The following is a 19,161-nucleotide window of genomic DNA, read 5'->3' as shown; positions in this document are numbered from 1 at the left end:
AACGCCACATAACCAACTCCAAAGGCCTCCCCAATGGACCCCGAATTTCTTGGGATCATGATGAGACTCGTCCTAGTTCCACCTGAATTAGAGGTAAATGATAAACATTATCAACATATTGCTCTCCTTCAAAAATGGAGCAAACCTTATCTGCACAGCCCAGAGATCCCAAAACTCTTTCGTAAGGCCCACGACTACTCCATTATATAAGGACATGAAACATCAAGGCAAAGGTACGCGTGATTATTTTACTCATTAACATTCAAGCACTCAAGATTCAACTTGCATTCATAGTATTGGTACTGACTTAAGCATCGGAGCGACCTCACCGGGTCAACTACCTCGGGTTCTCTGATATACTATTCTGTAGATTGGTCTAGCTCGCCGCCCAACTAGAGTTCGGATCATCTTCCAGCTAGGAGTATTTAGATCGTGCACCATTAGGTACAATATTTAGTTCAGTTTTGTATAAATTTAAATATATATTGATAAAAAAATCAGTTTTGCATAAAAAACTAAAAGAAATAAAGTTAAATATTAATATATATATTTATATATATATATATATATAAACCAACTAAACCGATAAACCAGCCCTTCATGTTTGGATCGGTTTTTCTTTAGGGTCAATCGATTTCGATTTAGTTAATAAGCAAACTGGCTAGGTCGGATATATTAAAGAAAATGATTCAAACCGACCCAACCCGACTTGTGAACACCCCTAGGCCTCAGCTCACATTTGAACCCTAACCATAGTCTCATGCATGGGGTCCATCTTGTTGGTCTACTTTTAGGTATTTATTTTGTCCAAGGAACATTTAGGTATTTATTAGACCTGTTATAAAGTAAATTAAAGCTCCCTCTTAGTTTTAGCATATTGAGTGCAATTTAAGCATCTCCTTCAAACATGTATATAGGCCTATTACTCAAAAAGGATTATGGTCGTGTTTGGCATTGGTGTTGTTTGTTTGAGAAAATGGTGTCACATCGGTGTCATGCCATAAAAAGTGGTGCTTTAGAAAACCTCTTGTTTGGCATCGTTTTTCCAGAAAAAAATTGCTCTAAACCACATCTTGGAAATTGGGAAAGTGTGGTATAATGCCAAATTCAATTGAGAAAATAACTTGTTTTCTCAGAAAACAACTCGTTATTGTCAATGATACAATGACGTGGCATCATCTTGAGTGTTGGATAATATAGACCAATGTTGAAAATAGTTATACAGCACTGGTACCAAACAAAACCAATGCTGTTTTCCTGGAAAACAATCTATGTAGCAGCATTGATGCCAAAAAAAGAGTCGTTTTGCTAAACGGTGCAATAGACCCTCAAGCATACATACCATTTTCTATCTTTGAAGCAACGACACCAATGCCAAACACCTACTATATAAGTATTAGTTCAAAATAAAATTACGCTTAAAATGGTGAGGTTTTAACCATTCCTAAAATTCCTAATGAAAATGAAGTTAGCTCATATCCTTGAATCAAAATCTAATTGAATTTTATTACTGAAAAAAATTCCTAAGTCCGGCCTCCTAAAATTGAGATCCCATACTTAGTGGTCACCTCCCTTACAATGTGAGCTCAGTACTATGAGAGATTGGATACCTTGGTTAAATGAGCAATGAACTGATCATACCCATCGTAAGGAACATAGTTAAGGGTCCTTGGCCTAGAGAGACTCACTATATCCTCAATTTTAGGTAATTACATCAGGAAGAAAATTGATGTAGAGAAGCTCGAAGCTTACTACTTGATCATAGGATTGAATCCCTCAAGTAGCCCACTTTTCTCAGTCTGGCCAACAACTTCGCCCTCTTCGACCTTGTTGGAGTCCCACTAATTGGATAGGTAGCACAAGGTGGTTTCTTAGCATCATTACTATGGGTTATGGTTGAGTTAGCCCTGAGTGCCATGTGTTATCTTCGTGGCTGCCTTATCACCTCGGCCACATCAACATCACATCACCTCCGTGGCCTGTCTTATCACATTGGCCACGTCGGTACCACGTTATGTGGATAAATGCGACCAAGATAGGAAAACATCGTACGAATGAGGATAACTCTGTTGGGGTTAGGTTTTATCCCAAAGATCTCGATGAACAACCTCATCCCAACAATCTCAGAAGACCTCGGCAGGCAACCTCTGACTGCTTTCTTGGTTTTAGATCTTGGAGTAAAGCTTCATTCTTCCACCTCGGCATCGCCCAATTGGCAGAATTATCTGACTGCGACTTCAATTCAAGAACTACCTCAGATCGAACAATATCACTATCGTACATGTAGAACATGCCTAGCCGAGGCGAATCAATCCTCTCTTCCTTACCTGGGCACTTGAACTTGTACTTTAGAGGGATGGAGTATTGCTCCCTAATTCTACTTATGTCTCCCTCTTACACAAAGTGCAAGCAATATCGGCAAGACTAGTTGGGGCGGCCCGAGCTGGGACCTCCTTACTCAAGTGTTAATCCTTACTAGTGTAACCTAGCAAATCTGATTAATAAGAAAGGATTATACAACTTTTGGACTAATAAGGTTAACTAAGAAATTTGTTTATATGAAGAGGTTGGTATGATATGGTATGACTCCTCTTTTGAATTTTCTTTTATTAATCAATGAAAGTTTATTATTTTGTTGGTATTAGAATTTTCACATATATAGAAATATCATCTAATTATGAAATATATTATCGTCCACAAAATGCTAAATAATGGTTGGAAGGTATTGAAATGTTATGTAATTAAATTAAAGAATGAAGTTATTAAATGATAAATTTTAACTAATAAATGATTAACTATATTTTGTTTAATTATTTGAGATGAAATAAATATATAATTTAGTTGTACAATTATTTATTCTTAACAAGCATTTTTACCCATCCAATTTAATTGTACAATTATTGATTCTCCTAAACATTTTTTTCCAGTGATTATTTATGAATGTATTAATCACTTCTTGATAAAGTTGTGTTATAATTTTTTACCTCACTAAAATTAATTATCTATGTATATATTAATTCATTTCTCCAACTTCCAGTTATGACATTAGGAAAATAGTTCTCTTCAAATTGAAGTCTTAAGATAAATTATTTATGACATTGCTTTGTCTTTTGCTAAGTAACTATGATTTAGTATGTAAGATTTTAAAATAGTTCTCTTCAAATTGAAGTATACTCATTTGCTAAGATCCACATGCCTTGTTGGTGATTTGCAAACAATGGTGGTTAATTAGAGTGCCTCTTTTTTACATGTCATGGTGGTTGGAATTTTATGATAATCCAATGATTTATATTAATCTTGAATGACTATGAAAATTTATATTATATATATTTGAGCTTGTCTAAATGGAATATAATCGTGCTAGTGAACAATCCAAAAGAAAAAAAAATGACAATATAATAAACAATAATGCTCATAATAATTTAATCCTATTCCCATCAAGGTTTTAAAAGCTGACCTGGAACTGGAACCGGTTTGGTCTTGTGGTCACTGGTTTTCGGGTTGACAGTTTGACCATTCAGTCCAAACAGATGGCCCATTTCAACGAAAAATAAAAAAAAATAATTAAAATAAAAAACAACCATTGAACGGATCAACAATTCAACTGTCCAAATCAATGGGTCATTGACCAATTCAACGTTTTTTGTTCAGGGATCGGATTTGAGGTAGAATGGAACCAGTTCTAACTGTCCGGATTAGCAGCAGTTCAAAAACATTGATTCCCATTCAACATTCTAACTTGTCAAAAGGCTAAGGATCGATAAAAAAGGATATGGGTCAAAGTGGTAAAAATGATTTAAGCTCGGCCTAATAATTTAAAAAATAGATATATCATTAAACAGAATGGAATATTTTGTGAAACAAGATCTATCATTTATGTAACCAACCTCGAATGGTTGGGATAAGGCTTGAATGATGGTGATCATGATGATTCTAACACATTGTTGCTTAGTGTAGCTGTGATGAATTTATTTAATATACTTAATAATCTCTATCACATGCACCAAATTTGAACCCAATAATCTCTATCACAAGGTATATTTATCTATCTTATAATAATAGAGTTCAATAATGCATGCATAGATATATATAGTGGCATATATATAATATATATAGAATTAACACCTACAGCACAAGGAAATGAATAGAGAAAGCTAGCTATACTATTGATGAAGGTCTCTCATAAGGTAGACAGTCGGGATCTGCCATGGCATCCCTTTACTAGTAGATCTAATAATCAGTCAAGGCTTGTTATAAAGAAATCAAAGAAAGAAATGACTCTTCCTTAGAGCCCTAGACGTTTGAGATTGAGGCGTTGAGCATGTCTGGTCACTACTGTTTGACACGTTTGAATGAATGAATTGAAGGTACAACTCACTAGTCCAATGGCATTACATAAATGTGAATGCTTGTACACATTCGTATATAGGCCACAGATGAGAGAGAGAGAAGATTTAATAATAATAATTTCAATGTTTGGCCACAAGCCAACTTCGCTCTTATTAATGCTAACACGATTTCAAGTGGTCACGGACCCCATAGAACCTCCTCTTTCACATGATCCAAATGGCAGTCACGGACTGCTTGGATGGTAGCAGAATGTCTCTGCTGTTGCCTCCTTTACAAGTTGGCATTCCCTTACTAGTTTCTCAGTTTTGGTCTGGTGGGTCCACTCTATCTTATTTCTTACCTTCACCTCTTCACTGTCGGATTATTAGTTCCTTGGACCTTGTGCTGTGCTGATAGCATTAATCCACCTCCCTAGCTAAGTGGACAAGCAGCTACTCACCATGTTTTACCAAGAAATACAAAACCCTCTTCAGTCTTCACTTTGTGATGGCTACCATTTTTCCAATCCTGGCCCTAATCTAGGCCTCCTAATTTGATCTTTTATGCTTGTCCTTTTCAATGATTCTGATGCATGGAAATTGGAAAAGCAGGTTAGGATTAAGATTAATTATTGAAACTGGGTGTTTTAATTTCATCTTGGGTCTGATCTAAACAGGTTAATTGGTTGTACGAGAAGGATTTTGATCAAATATTGAGAATTGTTTCATTATAGAATTGATCAAATATTGAGAATTGTTTCATAATAGAATTGATCAAATTAAAATGGGTTTTTGCCAAATCAATAATGTTTTTTTTTTTACTTTTTTTTTGTTTATTTCACATAAGTGTATGTGTGGATGCAAAAAAATGTCTGTATTGCATAAGAATCCTGTACTATTTGGACCACATGATGGGATTTGGCGGACTGTGAACAGATCACTCACTATTTGGATTTGATCCCAGTCCTACTTTGATTGATCGATCAAGCTGGATACTATGTCATATAACAGAAATTTCTATGTATAAAGTTGATTTAAGTACTGTGTTTTCAACCAAAATTTGACTCTCAATAGTACGTATTGGCTTAATTATATTTAATATGAAAATGCAATCTATATACAAGTTTGAACCCATCAAAGGGCAAAGATACACCACGTCAGCTCCATATACATGGGGTCCCACATATCAAGCTGACGTGGAATATCTTGGTTGGCCCATGCCAGTATAGTGGATATTCATGTATATCACACACCCTTTCTCCCCATTTTCCTTTTCCCTATCTACTGAGAGGAACAATTAAGAAACGTTTCCATATACTATCCTTTTCGGTTTTCAGTAACAAGCAAATGGTTAACTGAGAGCCCTGATGAGCTGAGTCTCAGGCTGGGTTGTCGGTATTTTGGTCTCACTTGTCACTGCATGGGAGGAGGTGAGTTTTGGCAATAACGTAGCAACCAAATGCACCCTTGTCAGTTTCCGTTCGGAGGATCTACTATTGGCCTTTTACTAGGGCTCTCTAAGAAAGTAAATTGAAGGTCAAAATTGATCATCATAAAGTAAAACATGTTTGGGTTAAAAGACAGTGCTCAAATAATTCTTGTCAAACTGTACTTCCAATCCTGTTTGCTCAGGAACAGGAATCCTAATTCCCTTGGGTAGAGGGGATTTTGGTCTGCCTAGCTTGTCCTTTGCTTTTCACAATATCTTTTCTTTTTTTTTTCTACTTTCTTGCTTCTACATGGAATATTGCTTTTTCAAATTCAAAAGTTTCAGAAAGCCTTATCTTGAGAAGCGGATATGTGAAGTGAGAACACCCCGGACTGCTTGGCTAAAAGCCAAATAACACAAAACATGGCCAACTGGCCATTCCAAGGCAAAAATCAGAGGATATTTCTGCCTTTTCACAGGAATGATTTTCATTTATCTAGGTTGAAAGAATGGTGGTCCAATTGAAAATGGGAAAAAAAAGGGCAATGTATGCTTATATCAATTTCAAAAAAAAAAGAGGTGAAATTAAGGCTGTTTTTTTGTTGCAGTGCAAATCTTGGCCAGGTGCAAAATTATGTGGCTTGGTTTTGTTTTCATTTGTTTGTAATTATGATTTGCATTTTTGCATTCCCATGGTCTGATACAAAATTCTAAGGTTTTTAAAATCAATTCGGACAATGAACCGGTTAGGGGTCCGGTTCCCAGGTTGAACTGTCTGACAATTTGAACTGAACAGTCGGACCGTTCTAACAAAAAAATAAAAAAAATAGAAAAAAGGTTAAAACCGTTGAACGGTCTGAATGATCGACCATCCGGGTCAGCGATTTGCTGACCAAATCAAAGTTTTTTCGCAAAAATCTGGTTTTGAGGAAAAATGGACCAGTTTGACCATCCGGTTCGGCCGGTTTTAAAACCATGCAAAATTCAAACCTTTTGTCTCCATTCCATCCCAAAAACTGATGCAAAATTTGCGCACCACCTTCATCATATCTCAATTTTTTTTTTTTATAATAAAATGAGGACCACCTCATCTTGCATCCTGTCTCACTCTTGGACAGATAACCCTCCTCTTACCTCCATTATCTTTTATTTAAAAAGTGATCAATTCATTTTAATTACTTCATGTCTTACTCCTCACAAACAAACAGTAAGATAAAGTCAAATTTGAAACAAAAGTAAATTAGAATTTACATTTGACTCATTTGCACTCCCATACATCTATACCAATGCAAACGGTAATTGCACAGCAAACAAACAAAGTCTAAAGAAAGAAAAAATAATGGAGTCAAGATTTAAGTATAACCTTTGGGTAATTTTTCAAATAAATATATAAATAAATGGTATTTCCATGGCTTCTTTTTAACGTTGCCAACTGAAGATTCTGTTTTATTGGTTTTTGAAAGGTTTGCTTTATCTACTAGAGAGAGGTTAAATCAAAAGTAATTTGGGTGGATCAAGGTAGACTTATTTAGGATAATTAGTATTATTATATAGGGCTTATAGGTTGCCATAACTCAAAACAAAAGATATCTACTTTAGATAATTAGGTTAATAACTTAATTCTAAAGATAATGAACAGTGGCTCACGTTGACAAATGGAATTGAATCTTTTGCCTCAATTTAAGGACATGTTTTGGTTCAACTTTCATTCTGTCTCATTCTTTCTAATAATAAAATTTTAAAATTGATAAAAATAGATAAAAATGGTAGAATGAGAAAATATTGCTACAAATCAAATGTTTTTTCAAAAAAAAAAAGGAATTCTTTTGTAATAATATTGAGAATAAATTTCGAATGCTTTTGATTACAAATTTTATTTTCATTTATTTTTTTATCAACTAAAATAATAATATAGGTATACATACAGTACTCATTAGCAAATATATAACGGAAACAAGCAAGACCAATACCAATAAAACAGAAACCAACCCTGTGGACCCCACATCAATAATACAAATATAAAAAAAAAAAAAAAAGAAAAACAAGACAAGAAACTATAAAAGCTTTTGCATTTGAGTTCATAGAGAAAATATAAAAGAAAATATTAAGAAAGCAATTAGCACCTATTTAAAACTAATTGAAAGGAAATTAGTTTTCTGAATTGAGTGGGGAGTTGTGCAAATGAAAAAAAGAGCTTGGAACTTCCAAATAGAAATGGAATTTAAAATTTGTAAAATTAATAACATGAAGAAGAACAAAATATTATCAATTTCATCAAATTAATAATAGTATATTCAATAAACATAATATATTAAGAAAGTCATAAAATATAGTAAATCATCATGTAATCGTGTCTTGTATTGCTTCTTTTAAATTTTCAAAGAAGCTTTGTGCCGATGCGCCCACTGGTCTACGTCTCAAAAACTACCGGCATAGATTTTTACCAATGGATAGCTTAGGGTGCAAATGGATTGGATCATGATCTCATCCTATTTGGTCAAATTCAGATCACCCCCTATCCTATCCAATCCGATATATACATATATACATATATATATATATATATATATATATATATATATATATATATATATTTATATTTATCTATTTATTTATTTATAAATATAAATATATATAATACATACATATGCTATTTATTTATTTATAAATATATTTTTATAAATTTGTTATATTATTTATTTTTTTATAAAAAACAATATATATAGATATATGATGAAAATATTAAAAAATACTTGTATTTTTTGTTTTTATTTTATTTAAGTTAATATTTAATAATTTACTAACTTTTAAAGAATTATAAATCGAATCGGATTCAAATATACCCTGATTTGAATCCAATCCAATATATATATATATATATATATTATATATAATTAATGTAGTAAAAATAAATAGACAGAATGAGAGATTTATCCTTTATAAAACTTGAATAGATATATACATACTTTGGGAAGGATTTTGATTGTAGAAAGGGTTGTTGAGGCCTTAACACAGTTCAAACAAATTGAAGAAACCCTAATCTATAATCGATGGAATGAGAGGTCAGAGCATCTCTGAGCCCTTGAGAGTCGACTCTCATCTCTCTGCAATCTAGAGATGTTTGTAACTTGTAAGATCGATATCACAATCATGAGAAGCTGCATATTACATTATCTAGTTTTGTTCCAAGTGGTTGAAGTTGAACCGAACCTTATAGCTCCAGCTCACTAACCGCCATCGCCATGTGACATGCAATTGTTGATCTGTTAATGTTTCAAAAATATTATTTTTTTAAGCAACCTTGGGTGTCTTAAAAAATAAGCTTTCAAAGTACAAGTCCCGAATATCGGAAGATTCGTGACAATAGAACATGGGGAAATTTGAATGTTTGATATAAATAATACTATTTTAAGAGCAATGTCCAATGCAAACATTTGTACCCACCTGAACAATCTCTCCTAGGTCTGCAAATTGAAGTAAATAAATAAATTAATTAATAAAAACAATTAATGCTGTAAAAAGCCCTTAATCAAATAAGTTACTAATTAGTACAGAGGCACTCAAAAATGCTTTTGATTTCAAGCTGACTTAAGGGGTGTTCTCTCTACAAAATCAGGTTGTTTGAAAACAAATTGATTTTTAAAATATATTCCTGAACTTCTGCTTTTAAGAAATTGTTTTCATCTGATTATTTAAACCAACTTGCTTTTTGTTTGTTTGTTTTTTCAAAACAGAAACACAGTTTAAAAACTTTACTTTTTTTTTAACTGATGTAGCAATTTCAAAAACAAATGAGAACAACAGATGATGGAAACTGAAAATGAAGCATTCTGTCTGTTTCTTTGTTGCATTGCTGCAAGACATGCCCATTGATCAGATCATCCATCCAGGTCAGGTCCCAGCAAAAAGTTACTTAATCCACACAAGAAAATTAAGTAGTGCCGCAGAAGGTCAGGAATATGGAAGTAAAACCAAACCAGTTTAGGTTGGGTCGACCCCTTTTTGTTGAACCGGATCACATGGGGTCCTAATGGTATCAGATCAGATGGACATTTGCCAATATAAGGGGGTGTCATGGGTGTATAAACTGTAAAGTAGATTTGAATTCAACAACAGAGAGTCAGAGAAGGGAAGGACCACCCTCATGTGAGGGAGAGGTTCCTCCTTGATCAAGATTCCAAAGAGCTGAGAGAGAGGGGTTTGAGTAATAACCCTACATTTCTACCTATGGCTGCATGCAAATGCAAACATAGGCAGCAGTTCCAAAGGGAGGGAAGAATATTTGGATTGTTGTGCTTATTGGGCTATGGCCCAGCTCTTGTTATAAGCACCAACTGGACCTAGCAAAAGCTGTGTAATAATACATGAGCTGTGTGGTATTAGTTCATCACATCCAAGAGAGAGAGAGAGAGACTTTGCTCATTGTATATATTAAACCCATTTTAAATTGAACCAATTTGGTGGGTTTAAAGATATGGTTGCTCCCTTTGAGATACTCCTTAATTTGTGTGTACTGAAGAATTTGTACATTTGGTGGGTATGTCTCAAGAAGGTTGCACTGGGTTCTTCAATTTTGTCGAGAGAGAGAGAGAATGGTAAGGAAATAAAATAGTAAAATGCATTTTTAATAAATGGTGAATCAGTTGTCATGTACAGGTCTGGTGTGCAAGCCTATTCTCTCATCCATATGAGTTTTGTGAGTTGTCACCAAATTTATACAAATAGAGGGCTTTGGGATGTGATGTAACTACTATTTACATTGGTCAATTGACAATTGATGTATCCCTGATTCAATGTTCGCTTTGTAAATATCCAGTGTTGGAATAAATTTCAATTTGTGAGATCAATTCAATCGTTGTAAATAAGATTTCAACGGAGCCATTTTGACTATAGCATGATTTAAAAAAAAAAATCGAATCAGAAATGAAACCATTTTGACCATTGATTTTTAGATCAAATGATCCGATCATCCGGACTAAAATTAGGTCAACGATTTTGAGGTCAAAACCAGACGAGGATCTCTGATTGGTTTTGGGGTCAATTAGTTCAATTGTTCAATCCAGTCTGATTTTCAAAACCATGGGCCACTGGTTTTTAATCAGCAGTTTGACCATCCGGATCTCATATTAGTTATTGTTGGAATTTGAATACACTATATGGTTTTTTGCAATGCCATGGATCAGAAAACACTCGCATTCTATGTAGAGATGATCTCCATCACCATCATGCACCTCTACCATCAAACCTAACTAAGATAAGTTTAACTTTTATACTCAATCTTTTGAAGTATATCTAACAACATGGCATAGGGTCCTCTCATGTGTGTGTAATAAGTAGGGGGAAGAAAAATGCCTGTGTGAAGGGAAAGTTTCCAATTTTTCTTTTTTATATCTACTTTTTGTTTAAATAAAATATTTAATTAAAAACAACTTTCATTAAGTATAATGTTGAAGTTTAGTTAGTTTGTTTAATTTTAACATATGTTTATTTTGTCAATTGAATGGTTATATGGATGAATTTGAAACTATCAAGGCACTCAAAAAAGAAGATATGTCAATCGGAAGGTTATTTGGATTAATGTGATGAATTAAGTGTAAAACAGGTGATGTAAAACTATTGAGGCACCCAAAAAAATAAAGTTGAAAAAAAAAAAAAAACTTTTGGTGACAATTAGTAAATGTCCCCAAAAGTCAAAATTAATACTTTTGGATGACATTTATTTACTTTTGTTGATGTGTGTTGGTGTGATGTTTTGATAAATGTTGTAGAATTTTTTTGCAATTTTTATTGATGGATTGTTAGATAGTGTATGCCCTTAGCTCTAATGGAATTGATAATTTTTATGTATTGATAATACTAAACATTTATGAGAGGGCTGAAGCAATATTGGTTGAACTGTTTTAACTGAGCTTATTTGAAGAAGCCACTAATTTTGTGTTTGGTTTGAAGAAGAAAGTAAGAAAAGGAAGGCAAATGTAGGGAAACCTTTACAAACCTTGTATAGATTTCCCTACATTTCCTTTCCTTACCTTTTTCCTTCGAACCAAACATAGCCTAGAAGAAGCTTCATCAAAATCATGTTTTCGGCTTTTAGACAATCATTTTGGGCTCTATGGGTTTCAGCCACATAATTTATAGGCTTTATGGATGAGGTCCACCCCACAAATCTATAAGCTGCTATGTAAAAGCCCTCCCCAAATGGGCACTCAAAGCATTGTAGGCATGCAATTTGAAGGTCGATCATATCCCTTGCATGCTTAAGTTGCCAAATCTGCTCTTCTCTGAAACTCTCGGTGGTATGAATAAGGGGGTGTCAACGACTCAATTGGACTAGATTTAGTCCAATCTGATCCAGTCCAATGTGAGTCAATTACAAATGGACCAGGTTCAATCCAATCTAATATATATTTTGGACCAATTCAATTCAATATTTGGACTGTTCAATCTGTTCAATTAATTCATTTTAATTTAGATTGGTTTTAATTTAAATCCGGTCCATTAACACCTATATTCTTATCTTATTTTAGTGGATTGAATATTGGCTCAATGCAACCGATTGATCCAATTCAATATATTTTGTTGGTCCGTCCAATCCATCCAAATCCCATCCAGTAAAAAACAGATCCATTGACACTCTTGATATGAATGTGATCAGTGGGTCTCACATTCACCACTCCGACCAACTCACTAATCAAAGGTCTAATTGAGAGGAAAAAAGAAAAAAAAAAAAAAAAAGCAGATGAGGTACAATGCATGCAAAGTAGAACAGGTTTGGTGTATTAAAATAGTACTCGAAGTCATACTTGTCAAAGTGCATTTGCAATCCAAATTGGCCTGGACGGAAATCCACTTGCACCAGCTTTTGTAGAACCTGTTTATTGATTGCATTTCAGTTTCTTTTGTTTAAGACTTCGAGGTAACATTTGCTTCTGGGAGTCAAAAAGTTCAAGGAAAAAGACAACAGGTTCCCATAACCATTACTGAAAAAGTGCAAATACAAAAGAATGCCGAATAATTTGAAAAAGGGAAAGATGTGCTAGATAAGAAAAGGCTTTGTTTGCGGTGTAAAAGTAAACCAAAATTTACACTCATCCTATTTACACTCTCATGCATTAAAATTATTTTAACGCAAACAAACTTCAATACATTTATGGGAAATCATATTGTTGATAGGTTAGCCTCTTCCGAATGAAAGAACTTTGGAAAAATTTTGCTCAAACACTCCAACTTTATCTTAACACAATCACATCTTGATCTTATCTTATTCCGTGATACGCCCCCTCAAACACATGAGGATTAAGAATCTTCATGGGTTTGATTAAAAAAATAGTAAAAAAGAAAATAAAATTGTTATAATGTGATGATGTCAAGTGATCTTTCTGATGAGAGAGAGAGAGCCTTTATGGGCTGCAATTGGAAATTGTCAATGGGCCAACATGGGACAAATTGAAAATGGGCCAAAACAAGTCACTAAGAAACCCCAACAAGTTCAAAGGAGCCAATAAAAGATCACATTGGTTTAACAAAATGCCTTAATAGGCTAAACTGAAAATGGGCCATTATGGGCCAAGAAAATGGGCCACTATGACCCTAAAAGTAACTCGATGGATTTCTCTTTCGGCTGATAAGAGAAATGAAATAGGCAATAGTGGTCCAAAGTGTAGAAGAGCAGCAAGAGAAAATGGGCCATTACAAGCCTCCTTATGCTCATTTCTTTTGCTCTTTGGATTCCTTCCAAAGCCCAGAAATCTTGGCCCTGAAAGAGCCACCTTCACCAATTGGGCCTGAGACGATTGCTAAAACATTCCTATCCTCATTCCTAAAGACTCCCCCAATACCAGAAATCTCATCCTTATTGCTTTTACCAACCAGCTGATTTCCAATTGAGCATGACATTAGAGAACTCTTGATATGGGCAATGTCTCGGAGGCTCATAGTAAGCATGAACAGATGGTTGGCTGTCCAGGAAATTGAAATTATGCTCTAAGGGGGTATTCTTTTTTTTGGATTTTAAGAGGAGGGAAAGTTGGTCAATGAGATTTTTATGACTAAAATGGTCATTACCTTATTAACTTGAGAAATAAAAGAACATGTTATATGGGTAAATGCATTTACTCGGATAAATAACTTACCGAAAATTGAACATGACCTAAGGGTGAGATAAGAGTAAGGTGGGAGATAGTTAATGATGTTTTTGTTTGCAACATGAAGATTTTTCCTATATGATATGGAGAAGGATTGGTAGGGTGTCTTAGTGAAAGAAGTGATAAAAGGAATAAAAAAATAGATAATGACAAAATAAAATAATCTAAACTATATCATAATTGTTATGCATTTGTTATTAAAATTCAGTACATTATTATTTTATGACGTGTTATGGTGTGCTTTTGTAAATTAGGAGATTTTTTATGGGGGTATGGCAAATTAAAAGATATTGATGGGATTTATATTAAAAGGGTATGTGGATCATATGGTCTAATCTTTTTTGGGTATTGTATCATTTGTGCCTTTGTGCTCTCAGGGCTGTACTTTTCTTTTTTTTTTTTGGGAAATTCCATTTTATTACCCTAAACTTTTGGGTAGCATCAAGTTAGTATTCAAATTTTCAAAAAGTGTCAAGTTGGTCCAAAACCATTAATGGACGTTAAGTATCATATAAAAAGAAAAAAAATACACTTAATGGACGTCAAGTGTCAAGTTGGCCCTAACTGATAATGAGTTAACGCCAGATATCGGATTGTCGTAAATTGAAAGTTTGGGTATTGGGTTGTTGCATTTTAAAGTTTGGGGACCAAATTGTCACTCAAACCAAAGTATAAGGTACTGATCAGTAATTTTCCCTTTAAAAAAACAAAAGAAGAAAAACAAAACCAACATGTAAATAAATCTTAAACTTGTAAGACTAGAGTAAAAGAAAAAAATTATAAAAATACTTTGTATAACCCAAAACTTGAACCTAACTTGGGTTATAGAATCAAAACCCAAACCTGACTCAAATTACAGAATCAAAACCTAACCCAAACCTAAAACCAAATATGCCTGACCCTAACCCGACCCTTTAAAATCGGGTCAAGCCGGATTTACCATTTAGCTCGGCCCATTGGCATCCCTGGCAGCAATCCAAGCTGTCGAATTTGTACAGCCAAGTTTTCATGAACTAAGCCAGCGAAACTGTCACAACTCACAAGTAGATCCAATGGCCGATGCCGAGCTCCCAACGTCCACCTGACCCTATGACAATGGGGCATTGTTTGTTGGAAGTTGTGATGCCGTGAACGAGAGGCCAGGAAAATGAATTCCGCGAATGGTGTGATGCCGTGAACGAGAGGCCAAGAGGGTGAAAACCGGCGATCTCTCTCTCTCTCTCTCTCTCTCTCTCAAAATCGCTGCAACTTGGCGCTCTCTGATGAACTCATTTGCTCCTTGTATTACTCTATCTGTAACATTCTCTCCCTCCTCTTATCTTAACCATTGTTTTGCATCTCATTTTCTTTATTCTGATTCTAATTTACTTTTCTCTTCTGGTAGGTAATTCCATTTTGGTTGTCTTTCTGTGTCTAATTTGCAGGTTTGCAGCAACTAAACCATTTGCAAATTCTCCTCCTTTGATGTCCGTTGGTTACTGCTACTCGTTTTCCAATTTGTTAACTCGATTACTTTCTGGTTCATCTATCTGTGAATTTATGACATTTGATTGATGCATGCTCTCTACTCCGTTAATTACCCATGAGTGATTAAGATTTGTTGCATTTTAGTCACAGTTTCTGCTTGTTAGAACTCTTAGAGATTAGAAATACTGGTTGGAGTTTTTCTTTTTATAACTAATCATGATTTTCCCCTAGTTCATTTGAAATTCTATTTTTGCCTTCCGTTGAGCTGCAGGATTGCATTTGTTGGTAAGTGTGCCTTAGCTTTTTTCTCTTTTGGAAAGTGTCAGGTGGCTCAGCTGATAAAGATCGTTGATGATTGGAGGATTTAGTTCCCACTGACGATTAATTTGACTCAAAATAAAACAACTAGCAAGCCCCTTCGTGAAATCTTAATAAACATCTTATCTGATTTTTTGCAATAATATTTATTATTTAATAATCATGCAATAAATGTTTCTATCTTTCATTCAAAACCCTTTCTTTAAAAGACGTCAGGGAGTGTTGTTTCAAGATGAACATATCCTCTCTAGTCTCTATTTCTTTAGCCTTAGTAGTGTTTCCACCTATGGTTGAACTTTCTTAACATTTTCTTTATGTTCCTTTTGAATGGCGGTTTTTTCTTTCTTTCTTTCTCTTTAGTTTTTTTTCTTTTTTTTCTTTTTTTTTTTTTTTTTTTTGGGGGGGGGGGGTGGGGGGATCTGATAAAAGTGGATTCTGTTTCCTTTTTTATTGCAGTCATTAGATAAGGGCTGAATTCCAAAATATTGTAGATTTTAAAGGGAAGAACTCGTATGATTATAATGAATTAAAATTCCTTAGAGGGAATTGTTATTTTATAACGACTTTCTTAAGAAGAAGGGGGAGATCTTTAATGTCCCATTTTCATTTCTGCACCTCAATGCAAGAATGTCTATTTGTTTCCATGTTATTTCATTGTCTTATTAATCACCATATCATCATCAGGGGAATCAATCTGCATGAATTTAGATATCTAAAGTTCAAAGTGGAATTACAATTCTGCAGTGCTTTCTTTCTCATCTACCTTACTCTCAACCTATTAACTTTATACTTATCCTCAGTGTGGAAATTGGAATGGGGGACAGTTTTCCTTTGAAGTGTAAGCAGAGGAGGACCTCAGCTAACCGGGATTTCCCCAAGGATTGTGGACGGTTTGCATTGAGAACTATAGGAGGATTGAGAGAATGTGATGCGATTGCAATTGAGGAGTCAATAATTGGGGTAAACAGCACTGCCATTTTAGAACTCAACCCTGCCATACAAGACTCTGTAGTTTTTTCTGAGTTGGAATATCCTGAATTTTCAAAAGGTTCATTTCACACAAAACCCTCCAACTTGTTGAAAGATTTGAAATCTGAGGCTGCAAAATCATTTGAGTATCCAGATGAGGTAGAAGCACCTGAATCAAGAACTGTGGAGCCTTTGGTGCCAAAGGCTCTGGATAAATCAAAATTGCTTGATATGTCAAAAAATTTAGAACATCATGCCAGCGGTCTTTTGGGATTGCAGTCACTTAAAGAGTATCAGCATCAGTCTTTTATTGCTAAAGATGAATCTAAGGAGATTTCATTACTAGACTACTGTCAGATGATAATCTCAGCAGAACGATCTTTTCCACCAGCTTGTGGTAGAAATGCTCCACATATAAACTGGGAAGAATACCTGAAAATCATTGCTTCTTCCAGAAGCAAGAGCTTCATCAATGAAAAGCATAGTGGAGAACAAACTGGAGAGAAAGAGCAAGAGGGACATGTTGCTAATAGCAAATTGATAGATAATGTTACAAGAGTAGTTGCAGAAAAGGTTCAATTAAGTCCAAAGGTAATGTTGTCAAAGAAATGCATGACCAATTTCAAGTCACTACAGCTTCTGATATCAGGAATGATGCCAAACAAAGCAGAGTTAAAATTCAAGTCGGAGATTCTCAGAACAACAAACTGCAGAGGAATCTAAACAGGGAAAATAAGGATCGAGTTCAAGTTAGTAAGTTGAAAAGAAAAGATACAAAAGAAATGAACACGAGACTCCAACAGAAGATAGAACCACTTCATTCTCATTGTGTTCCCCAGTTAGTGGTTAAAAAAGTTGAGAGATAGAATGGGTTTTGGGAGGGAAAAGTGGGAACGAAACTGTGGGACATGGAAAGGACAACCATTATAAGACAAGGTGTTTGGAGAATAAAGATGAAAGTAGTACGATAAATCAAATTCAAGAATGATAGGGTGATTGTGCAGGCTTTGATGGCTGCACCTAACTGTCCATGGAGAAAGAGAAAACAGGATTTAAAATCTACCCAGACAGACGGTACAACCTAAAACAATGGAAGACAAATGGTGTAAATGGATTATTCTCATGGTCATCAAATAAAGTTTACTTCTGAAATAAGAATGTAGGTGCCACTTGTGTGCAACTCATTTTAGTTCCAGAGTTGCTCAATTGTGGACACATGAGATGTCACAGTGATAAGCACCTGGATTGATTCACTGATGGATCTGAACCAAAAAGAAAAATGTAAGTTCATTTAGAAACTAGTCATTTGATATCTTCATGTGTGGCATGTCTTATTTTCTTGGTGGAACGTGGAACCTCTATTCTGTATCTACCGGACAATGGTCCTGATTTTGTTTATGATAATATGCATGACTGTAGTTTATTAGGAGGATATTTCAATGACTAATATTTAGTTCTGAAGCTGAATAAAACATCTAAATTGTAAAAGTTGGGGTCGGAATGGAATTTGAACCCCCACCACTACATGCTTTGCCTGATTGTTTAAATGCATGGGCTCTAAATTTTAACCTTTAGACATTTTCTTTTTTTAAAGCATATCTATCAAAAATTAAAGATAAATAATTTCTATTAACATCTTATTTATGAATATTAACAATAGTTATATTTTTTTGGTTCAGTTAACAAGAATTATATTGGTTCATTGTCATTTTTCACCATTTCTCAAATGTCTTACAGTAGTTGTGGACCTTGTGGTTATTCACACCATATGTCCTAATTTTACACCGTATCTTAACATATCCAAAGTTCCTTTTACAACTGCATTTCCTATACTTTAAACCTTGAAACTCTCACCCACATGATGGTGGCTGTAGTGGTTGCAGTGACTGCAAAGAACAAACTAGAATTAGAGATTATCTAACAGTGGTAGTTGTTTGACTTGTTTCCAAACAAGTGGTTATTGCAGTTGCTTTTGATCAGAGATAGTTGCAACCGGTAGCGGTCAAATAATGGTAGTTGTATCAAGCAACGGTTGCCTTAATTGCAATCAGCAGTGATTGGAGGCTTACCTCAAGAAGGTTTACAAGACAAAGGATCCAGAAGATCCAAACCATTTTAAATTGAAATGCCTCCATTTCTAAAGCACGAGCAGCGACATTGTGTCCTGCTCATAGTTTTAGATTAAGAGATGGAAAGTATGTGCTGCCTTCCTAATTTGCTTTGTCCGACTCAAGTAGAATGCAAGTTTTTGTATTTCAATTGATCTTGATTCTTGATCATATATCTAGACCGGTGGAATAAAGGTCAGTAAAACTTTCAACTTAGGTTCGCAGCTAGCGACATTTAGATGGAACCCCTTGCACTAAGCAGCAGCTGATTCTATTGTAAGTACAGTTGCCTTCATAGCAATAATACAAACACGCACAAACTAGTTGATACTAGTTGAGTAGCACGTACATTTTGCACACGCCAGAAGGAAAAATAATGGCTAAGTAGCAAGAAATCG

At 34.6% G+C, this 19,161-nt stretch overlaps 1 protein-coding gene across 5 annotated transcripts; it reads left to right on the top strand.

Annotated features, from left to right (window-relative positions):
• The first annotated feature begins 14,946 nt into the window (after nucleotides 1-14,946).
• Nucleotides 14,947-18,087, top strand: LOC148873212 (uncharacterized). Of its 5 annotated transcripts, none has more exons than XM_088965960.1 (3): nucleotides 14,947-15,196; nucleotides 15,326-15,367; nucleotides 16,487-18,087. In XM_088965960.1, exon 3 carries the CDS (start codon nucleotides 16,500-16,502, stop codon nucleotides 17,376-17,378), a length of 879 nt encoding a protein of 292 aa, XP_088822086.1. In that variant the 5' UTR covers nucleotides 14,947-15,196; nucleotides 15,326-15,367; nucleotides 16,487-16,499; the 3' UTR covers nucleotides 17,379-18,087. The 5 variants fall into 5 exon arrangements, with proteins under 5 accessions (XP_088822086.1, XP_088822087.1, XP_088822085.1 ...); XM_088965961.1 differs by having other exon boundaries at nucleotides 14,977-15,182; XM_088965959.1 differs by lacking the exon at nucleotides 15,326-15,367 and adding an exon at nucleotides 15,286-15,325 and having other exon boundaries at nucleotides 15,020-15,182.
• Nucleotides 18,088-19,161: the final 1,074 nt, after the last annotated feature.

Source organism: Nelumbo lutea, chromosome 1, assembly GCF_056320005.1.
Source record: "Nelumbo lutea isolate HS-2025 chromosome 1, American lotus-T2T, whole genome shotgun sequence".
NCBI classification, from domain to species: Eukaryota; Viridiplantae; Streptophyta; class Magnoliopsida; order Proteales; family Nelumbonaceae; genus Nelumbo; species Nelumbo lutea.
Note: the sequence above shows the minus strand (reverse complement) of the source record. Positions and strands in the feature narration are given on the sequence as shown.